General features: G+C 40.6%; 1 protein-coding gene across 1 annotated transcript; it reads left to right on the top strand.

Moving 5' to 3' along the window:
- Positions 1-2,434: 2,434 nt before the first annotated feature.
- On the top strand, positions 2,435-5,469 carry nanp (N-acetylneuraminic acid phosphatase). Its single transcript, XM_020652006.3, has 2 exons — positions 2,435-2,581; positions 4,337-5,469. The coding sequence occupies exons 1-2, from the start codon at positions 2,492-2,494 to the stop codon at positions 4,976-4,978; spliced, it is 732 nt and encodes a 243-aa protein (XP_020507662.1). The 5' UTR covers positions 2,435-2,491; the 3' UTR covers positions 4,979-5,469.
- Positions 5,470-10,483: the final 5,014 nt, after the last annotated feature.

Genomic DNA, 10,483 nt, shown 5'->3' with positions numbered 1-10,483 from the left:
AGCATCTAAAATCCTCTGAACCCCACCTGTGCTTTACACCTGTTCCATCCAGGCAGCATAGACACACACACACACACACACACACACACACACACACACACACACGCACACACAGACACACACACACACACACAGACACACACACACACACACACACACACACACACACACACACACACACACACACACACACACACACACACACTGACCCCAACAAACACCACAGAGGGAGTGTCAGAAGAACATGAGAGGTGATGGTAAAGTCTTTATATCAGCAGAACAAATACACTCAGGTGTTCTCCTCCTGCTGTTTAAAGGCTGTGAGGTGTCTGCAGGAGTGACACCCTTAATAACGGACCTCTGCAGGGGTTCGTGCCCGCCTGAGAGATAGCGTGTGACTGTGTGCATGCTGGCCACCCACACAGATGAAAGAGGAACAAAACGTCGTGCCTCTCCGGTCCTTCAGAGGCCGCCTGCTGCTGCTCGGCTCTCTGAAGAGTCATACACACACATACACACTGTTAGGGAAGTCATTTGCTCCTTTTTCATCTTCAGAGGGGAAATTCCACCTTCACACTTGAACTTCAATCCCCACACATTGACTGTTTGTCTTTCTTTTCCTTCTTTAAGGTTCAGGGTGATAAAAAAAGAAAGGTTTGGAGATCCTTTGCTGCACGTCTGTCATTTTTAACAAGATTATTCCTCCTTTGCATGCAAGCACAGATGCCGTTTGTTCTTGTAATAGCTTTTCCTCACACAATATTTCTTGATTTATAGTTTATCTTTCTGGTCTGAGGTATTTTAAATAATTAGGTGAGGCTCCTCATAAAGGCACTTGAGCTGCAGTCTCAGGTAATGTGAGGGAGGATTGTTGTGATTCCTGCGGGCGCAGCAGGTCTGCACACTGTTGCGTGTGAACCTCTGGCCCGCTGCCAGCTGACAGAGCCAATTAAAGGACAGGTTGCATAAGAATTGTGGTATGTTTTGATTTTCAAAGAGTGTGTGTCACGGAATCAGTGTTTAAATTGGCATTATGCATGGTCAAGAGTCACGTAGGGCATTTCAAACAAGTGATGACTGTGATTGTTTCCTGCTTTTTGATTTTCAAAATAATTCTGCAGTAAAATACGAGCTCCGAGCACAGTTTGGCATCAACAAATGGAAAAACTTACCGACGGTGAAACAAGATGTTTACTGTGTTAAAGAAATAGAATAAAGACAAATGACTTGATTTGATTTTTTTTTTCTAATAGAAATTTCAAACTAAAAAAAAGACTTAAAGAGAGTTTTAGTGAGTCATGCCTCTATTGTCATTTACCTTTTTTTTTTTTTTTTTTTTTTTAACATTTCTTGTATTTTAAAATGTTCAATATTTTTTTATACTGTTCATAAATTATGAATGAAGAGAAAAATAATTATTCCATTTTATTCACCGCAATAAAATTACATTTTGATGTAGGCAGAAACTGATCAAATGTGACAAATCATAATATCTGTTTTAATGTTTTTCTTTATCTTTTTGCATTCGAATAATTCATCATTTTCAAACTGCAAGACTGATTGAAAACATTCACAGGACATTATACAAAAAAGCTATTTGTGTTAAACAAATAAGAGAAAATGGGACACTAATGCAAAAATGATTTTAATACATGAATGTATTTTTAAGGAGATGTTCGCACATGAACTTGAGAAACAAGAGACAAAGATTCAGAGGGAGTGAAACGTTGTGTTTTTTTTAACAATTAGTGATTCTTAGCAAGAGTAGTGTGAGGGACTTTATTTTGAAGTAGGGCTAATTCATGTGCTGTAAGTAAAAATGATAAACATATTTAAATACTTATTTCAATACAGGACATTTGACATGTTTTCAATTACTAAAAAGAGAAATAAAAATATGGGAAATAAGCAAAGACACAAATCAAGAGAACTTCATATTAATATGAGTTAATATAAAGACTTAACAGTATATTATTTTATTAACATATATGTGTATTTGGGGGTTAGGGTTTGTAATCAGACTAGTAGGGTGACCCGAACCCTAAAACTATTAAGCTGTTTAGAATTTAGCTTATTTCAAACAGTTGTATTTATTCAACTTCTTTATGTCTGCTGCCCTCTTGGCCAGGTCACCCTTGTGAAAGAAATCTTGATCTCAATGGGTTAATTACCTGGTTAAATAAAAGTTAAATAAATAAAAATAAGCTTCTGTTTGTAAAGAAGCCTAAATTAATTCATATCCTTGAAATTAAACTTTTAAAGGTTCAAATGATTTAATGGATCTCTTTTAATCATTACATTATGAATACATTTATTTAATCATCGTTACTGAAGCAGCTTCAAATATTTCTAAATTCTGATTCTTTGGCGCCCTCTAGAGGGACAAGCTCGCTAGCGCTATTTTAAGAACTCATACTCCCATCATGCATCTCACCCGAATGTACTTCCGCAATGAAACGAGCGGTGTGTTTATGAATGGTGTGGAGCAGAAATGGACGGTAAAGGTGTGAAGGCGGTTCTGTTGGATCTGGACAACACGCTGATAGAGACGAGCCGGGCAGGTGAAGAGGCGCTGCGACAGGTGAGACTGAACGGACAGGTTTACAGGTTTACAGGTTTGGTTCAGGTCTTATTGACTCTTTGAGGGGGCGGGGGGCTACTTTTAATTTATTGTAATTGTATTAAGTGTATTTATTCATAGATAGATGGTATTACCTGTACACTGGACACGAATACTGAGCTTTATCAAAAACTACACCGTTGGTTCAGCGCCGTCAAAGTTTCAAGCTTCCGGGTTTACTTCCGGGGTGTTTGGCTCAGTGTTGCCAGGCCTGCAGGATAAATAAGCAACAAGGTGAGCTGCAAGGAAGGAGAGATGTTTTCCAAAGCCATATGAAAGGTCTTTGTGGGGATATTTGATTTAAAAAAAAGAAGATAAAGCAATAACTACAGGGAAATGTGTATTTGAGGTTCAAATAAAATAATAATGATAATAAGAAAACAGGGAAGGAAAGAATCAACAAATTATCTGATTCTGTTGTACAGAATATAAGCATGAAAACACAAGAAAGACGTACAAAATATAAAGTATAGAAATATGTTAAATGTGTTCCTGATATTTAAATTACTAATATAGAAAATAATGTATTTAAAGAAACAGGAAGAGAATAATAATAATAAACAGTGAGAGCAACTTTGCATCCAGTGTGCACGGTTAAATTACTGCACAGAGGATTGCAAATGTGGATTATTGAAAAATGAACTGTTTAGTTATTATAACACAGAAAAACAATTTCTACAATTAAAAACAGGAGAGACATAATTTACTGATATACAAGTGACTCTCAAATAATAAGAATATAGTGAAAAGTAAATTCCCCCCCTTAATTAAATTCAAAAGGTGAAACTTTCATATATATATTTCATAAAATATTTAGATTTAATCTCAATGATTAAGGCTTACATGTCATGAAAATCAAGTATCTCAAAATATTGAAATACATCAGAAGACCAATAAAAAAAAACATTTATAAAACAGATAGATGGACCCTTCTGAGAAGCGTGTTCATGTATACCAGTGCTTGGTGGGGGCTCATTCTGAATGAATTACTGCATCACTGCAGCGTGGTACAGAGACAACCAGCCGGCACTGCTGATTGGTTATGATGCTGAGGTCGCTTGGATAGCGGCCTTCATCTCGTCTGTATTGTGTCTGGTGTCTCTCCTCTTCCTCTTGATGACATTCCATACATGCTCTAAGTGATCCAGGTCAGAGGAGGTCGCTGGCCAACCGAACACAGTATTATGGTCAGCTAACCAGTTACTGGTAGTTTTGTCTCTGTGGGAAGGTGCCAAGTCCTGCTGGAAAAGGGAATCAGCATCTCCATAAAGCTTTTCAGCAGACAGAAGTATGAGAACACGACTGTGTTGACTCTGGACTTGATGAAACACAGTGGACCATCACCAGCAGAAGACATGGCACCCTACATCATCACTCACTTTTGAAACTTCACACTGGACGTCAAGCCTTTGGATTCTGTTGCTCTCCACTCTTCCCTCCAGACTCTGGGACATTCATTTCCAAACGAAATGCAAAATTCTACTTTCTCATGGCTGTGGTCATCTCTGATGCTTGTGCACCTTTTCTCTTCCTCTCTTCCTGTCAACTCTATTCTGTGATGCAGCACTCTGCGAACAGCCAGCCCTTTCAGCAATGACCTTCTGTGTCTCACCCTCTTTGTGGAGGGCGTCAATGAGTGTCTTCTGGTTGTGTTTACAGAAGCAGACTGAGAGAATCAGGAAAACTGATGATGTTATCTGTTTGATTTTTTTGCAGACCAGCGACTTGTTGAAGAGCACCCTGGCCCTCGATGACACGACAATCAGCAGCATTTGTGACAAATTCAAGCAGAAGCTGTTCCAGGAGAGTTTCTCCCCTTCAGCTGCCGGGTCCATCGATGAGGTCCGTGCAGGTCACTGGGAGGAGAGCATCCAGGAGGCTGTCGGCAGCTGTTCCTTGCCCTCTCTGCCAGCTCAGTGCTACCACCTGTGGAAGAAGAGCCGCCTGCAGGCTCTCCGTCTGTCCCCTGAAATCTGCGACCTCCTGAAACAGCTGCGGCGCAGGTACAAGCTGCTGCTGCTGACCAACGGGGAAACCCAGACGCAGAGGGAGAAAGTGGAGGCGGTCGGCTGCGAGGAGTTCTTCGATGCCATCGTAATCGGGGGAGAATACGCAGAGCAGAAACCGTTCGTGTCCATCTTCACTCTGTGTTTTAACATGCTGCAGGTGGAGGCTCAGGACTGTGTTATGGTGGGAGACTCTCTGGACACGGACATCCAGGGGGGCTTCAACGCAGGAGTGAGGGCTACAGTCTGGATCAGCAAAGCAGGAAGTATTGTACCAGACGGGTCAGTGAAACCAGACTACACCATCCCTACAGTGCTGGACCTGCCAGATATTCTGGATCAGCTCAAATGAGGACGTGGAGAACTGTGGAGAACTGTCATTTTGAGCGTAGATTTTTTAATTATTGGAATGTTTAAAAGATAAATGTCATCATGAAATTTAACTTTCACTAGAGTCCTGTTGACTTTTTTGTACGATCTGCACTGTACGAATAATTTTGAGATACTGGCATTTAACTTGAGTGATGTTAATTGTTTTTAAAGCTTCTAAAACACTACAAGAGACGGTCTTTAAGGCGAAAAGGAATATTGATATTATAAGAAATGTTTGTATTTTATTTCATGTTTATTGGTAAAGGGACGAGTATAGTGCAAGTCAACCGTTGCCACACACTACAGTATTTGTAGCCTAAGCTACTTTGCCATGCTGTCCCTACATGGGCCTTTAAAATAAAGACTGACCAATAATGCAGCTGATAAAGAAACATTTAGCTGTCATGAAAATCAACCTTTTCTACCTGGACATGTCCTCTGAGTTTGCACAAATAAAACTATGAAAAAGTCCTCAGAAAGCTGCTCTCTGTGACAAAAAGCTTCAAACGTGATTGTACTTGTAAATTAATTCTAGTAGTGACCATCTTCTGCTGCGTCAAAGAAGAATGTGTTGTTCACACACAGGATGTAAAAACAAGAGGAAAGAGAGCGTCTGTCTGGAGAGGAAAGAATACCTGAGTGAGGACTACACCAGGCCCAGCTGTAGTCCTCATCCCCCTGATTACGACCCCACCTCGACCGGAACCTGCAACAGAAAGACAAACCACCTTTACCACCAAGTTATCAAGCTACTGTATACTTAAGCTACTGTATACTTTAACCTCACACCGTATCTAATGATAAAAATATTTTATCATTTTAACCGTTCCAGACATTTCAGTTCACAGTTTTAATTTAAATTTCGATCTGTTAGGGATGAAGCGGCTGTGGTTCAGTTGGTCGAGTCGGTCATCTTTCAACCTGAAGGTCGGGGTTTGATCCCCCATCTCCTGCAGCAACATGTCCGTGGTGTCCTTGTGCAAGACACTTAACCCCCAAATGCTCCCGCTGCTTCATTGGTGGTGTATGAATGTGTATAAATGGGATTAGTTACTTCTGATTGTCTCACTACACAGCAGCCTCTGCCATCAGTGTGTGAATGTGTAGGTGTGACCTGCGTAGTAAAAGCACTTTGAGTAGTCAGGAGACTAGAAAAGAACTATCTCTGATGGAGAAATGGTGATGTGATTATGCTGTTAGAATGTATTCTTGCTACAGACAGTAGTAAGACCCCGACTGGGAACAGCGGTGTGAATAATGGATGGATGGATGAAGGGGGAGGTCGTGGTAATGAATAGAATAATAGAATAGAATTACTTCATTGATCCCAAACTGGGAAATTGTTGCGTTACAGCAGCAGGTTGTCCAAACACACAATATGAGTAAAAAACACAAAGTTAGCAAATCTAAACACAATGTAATATTAAATACAAAGTAAATAAGCACTAAAAAATATCAAAAATAAGAATGTGAATATATACAACCAGGATTTAACTTAAGCATTACTAGTCTTAAATATGAAAGATTAAAGGTAAATGTGCAAAAACAGAGTAGTAAATGGACAGTATTGACATAAGTTAAAGTGCATGAGTGTAGACATATTATCAGCAGAAACTATACAATATAACGGCGAGTAGACAGCCAAATGAAGTGAACATGAGTGCAGGGATAATTTGTAAATTTAACATGTGCAGAACAGATTACAGTATGGAGAGACAGATATGATCATGATGACAGTTCTCTGCTCACATGAGGTGAGCTGTTGTACAGAGTTATGGCCTTCGGTAGGAAAGATTTCTTGTATCTGTCCTTATGTCCTTATGTCCCTTTATCTGTCCTAAGTCTGTTTGTACTTCAGATCAGACTGTGAAACGTTTGTTGAAATTTTAACAATGAATATCATACCAGCATTTGTTTCCATAATGATAAATTGGTATTTTCCGTTTGTAATAATCTGTCATTTGCATCACTTAGACTGTCTTTAATCATGAAACACATGATGCCTTCAGGTGCTGTGACTATCATCCCTGTCCTCATTAGAAATGTCACATTTATCTTGATTTAAAGGTTTCAGTGGTTTCTGTGACCTTCTCTGAGTCACTGCCGTGCTTTAAATGATAGAAGTTAAATGAGGACTTGTAATGAAACTATTTATAGCACATCATCGCTGCTCCCCCATCACGTTGCATTTCATCATGTCTATTTATAACAACGCATTGTTGTTACCTGCCACCCTTTGTAAGGAGGGAAAACAATACTCACTTTGGCCAGCAGATGGCATCATAGGCAAGGCATTGGTGACTTTCTTGAAGTTCTGTGTGTGTGTGTCTGTGTGCGTGTGTGTGTGCGTGCGTGCGTGCGTGTGTGTGTGCGTGCGTGCGTTTCCTGCTGCTAAGAAGCCCAAACAGACCTCTGAAACAACAAATATCCTTGCCAAACTTCCAACTCAAAGACAACCCAGAGACACACTGATGGATGCAAAGTGTGTCTTAGCAAACAAACAAACAAACAAACAAACGGTAAGATGTTAAAGAGGAAAATGTCATGCATGCACACATGCATGTGTAATGCAATGTGTTGAGCTGTCGGCCCTGCTGTCCTTGTTTTTGCAGCTGCCTGATGCTGTATTGTTTTTTGTTCCTGTGTGTGTGTGTGTGTGTGTGTGTGTGTGTGTGTGTGTGTGTCTGTGTGTGTGTCTGTGTGTGTGTGTGTGTGTTTGTGTGTGTTGCAGCCAACAGGGCCCTTTACGAGTTTCTGTCTAACCCGACAGAGTTCAGAGAAGACACCAAGGTAAACACAAGAGCCTCCATCACTTTGGTGGACTTTACTTTGTCGTACTGTAATTTCCCGGAGACCAACCACATGACCATGACCACCACAAGCCCTCATCTCTATAAACGGAGTCTGCTGGGGGGCCAGAAGCTTTTTGGGTTCTTCTCATTGCTTCAGTACTAAAATAGGTTGAACTAACAGGTCGAATTGCAACCCTGAAACCTATTAACTATGTCGGAGCCAAAATGTGGGTTTACTTTTTGCCACTGTATTTTCCTTTGTCTGTGTGTGGCAGACAGGTGGTTGACAGTTTTCCAACCTTGTCAGCCTGTCATAGGTTTACCTGATCGTATCTGATTTGTTCATTGTTTTGTTTGTGAACTCAGTCGGACGTTGTTTGTGAATCCGTTATTGAGAATGGTGTAAATAAACTGATGGAGACAACAATGGACTTAGTTTATTCCTTCGAGGTGAGCATGTGTCCGTAATAGCCAAAAATATGGTCGTTGGTCTGGTCGCTGAAGAGGGGCTAGGTCACTTCTGGAGTTCTTCAGATGTGCTACTGCACTGCACCAAACCACAAACAGCCTCTATGAGACCCATATGTGCAGCCCCCTCACTGTGACATCTCTCCATTAAAGCGTGTCCATAACTCTCGTTTGTTCATGTGTGTCCTTCAGGCCTAAGTGGGCGAGTAGCATGTTTCTTAATATAACTCCTGACATCTGCAAATAAGTGCAGTTAACAATTGAGTCGTAGAGCACATCCCTCAACTCTCCACTCCATTCATGTGACTTGTTAATCAAATAATTAATTGACTTTTTAGACTTTTATATATCCCTCAATCACAACTACAGTGATATGACACTTAATCCAAAGAGCAGGGGTAGACTGTACTCTTTGTTATATTATTTAAAAAATCCCAACATGATTCCACCAATAGGAGAGCAGAAGTGGGAGGAAAAGAAGGTCCTCTTACAGGCAGAAACCTCGAGCAGAACCAGATTCACGGTACACCACCCTCTGCAGAGACAGAAAGAGAGAGATGGATGAAGACAGACACACTGACAAACTTCTTCAATGAAGACTTACTGTAGCTGTTTGAGCATAATAATGGAAATAACACAGCTATAATACTATTATATACGTATGACTGGTAATTGTAGCAGACAGAGTCAAACAGAGAAACTTAGACAAGAGAGCAAAATAAAAGAGTTCACAACCATAGGCCACAAATGTCACTCAATCGGGAAGCGCCATCCTCGAACAGACGAGTAATTTAAAAACAAACGCATAATGTTAAGTATGAAAGTAGTGTTTCATCTTCACCCTGAGGGAGGAGAAGGCGAGATCCTTCCACCCATAATCCATCTGTGTAATCTTCTTTACCTCTCGTCTGTCCACTACCTTCTCTCTTTGCTCTGACTCAGGTGTGACTGTGTTTGTTTGTATCTCCGTCCTCTGCATCCTCTGTCTCTCAGCCGGCCGGCTGTCTGTTTGTGCAGCTGCTCCTTTGAAAACAGGGAGAGGACTGAATCAACCGGTGATCAGGAAATACACTTGGACTCAAACATAAACATGTATTTCTGGAGTTAGACGAGATGGAAACTCCTGGAAAAGACAACATGTAGAAGTCATTATTCTATACCTGCACATCTGAACTCTTTGGATCCGGTTACCTTTACGTTGACGTGACAACAGGACTAGATTCAAAGAGATGTATAATTTGGTAAAGGGCTGTACTCTAACGTTTGCCTTTGTGGTTTATGGACTTCAGCTTGTGTAACGCTTTTCTAGTCTTCTGACTCCTCAAAGGGCTTTTCACATCACAGGACATACCTACACATTCACACACTGATGACAGAGGCTGTTATGTAATGTGATCAGAAGTAACTAATCCCATTCATATGCCGCCAGCAAAGCAGCAGGAGCAACTTGGGGTTGAGTGTCTTACCCAAGGACACTTTGAAGAGACTTGTGGCTGCAGGAGCTGGGGATCGAACCCCCCGACCTTCTGGTTGAGAGATACCCACTCTATCAACTGAGCTGGGATAGGATGTTGGATAGAGCGTTAAATCGAGAGAGAGTGAGCAATGACATGCAGGAAAAGAGTCACTTGAACCCGGGCCGCCTGCTTGGAGGACTACAGCCTCTGTAAATGAGTCGTGACCTAACCACTGGGTTGGATGTATCCACAAAGTTTCTAAAAGTAAACTATCATATGAAGTCCAAACAATCGTTAGATATCTAAATGTTAAGGAATCATTTCAGCTTGCAGCCACAGAATGAGCTTCAACATCAAAAAAATCAAAATAATCCTTAAGGGCAAAAGCGTTTTAGTTTTAACTATTGAAAGGCTTGGAACATTATAAAAAAATATGACTACATTACAGAGAGGATCCCTACACTGACAAGTCTTTTTTTTTTAAATATGTTTACACTTTTTTAAACCATAAAACATAAATGACGACTCACTTTATAAAGCTTCAAGGCTCTGTTAATAAAATAATAGTTTTACCTTGTAGAACACAGGAGTTGATGCTCTACTGCATCTTTTTTATCTTTAAGTGTGACCTCATTGGCCTACAAAACCCAGGCCGGAATCAATTTAAATCTCCTTGTTGCTGTAATATTGACGTTATTCTCTGTCACTCAACGATGCAACCTCACTGTCTCCCTCTCTCTCTCCCGTCATTAATAAACGGTCTCACAG

The sequence above is a fragment of the Labrus bergylta genome, chromosome 10, assembly GCF_963930695.1.
Source record: "Labrus bergylta chromosome 10, fLabBer1.1, whole genome shotgun sequence".
Taxonomy (NCBI): Eukaryota; Metazoa; Chordata; class Actinopteri; order Labriformes; family Labridae; genus Labrus; species Labrus bergylta.
This window is presented reverse-complemented; position numbering and strand designations above follow the sequence as displayed.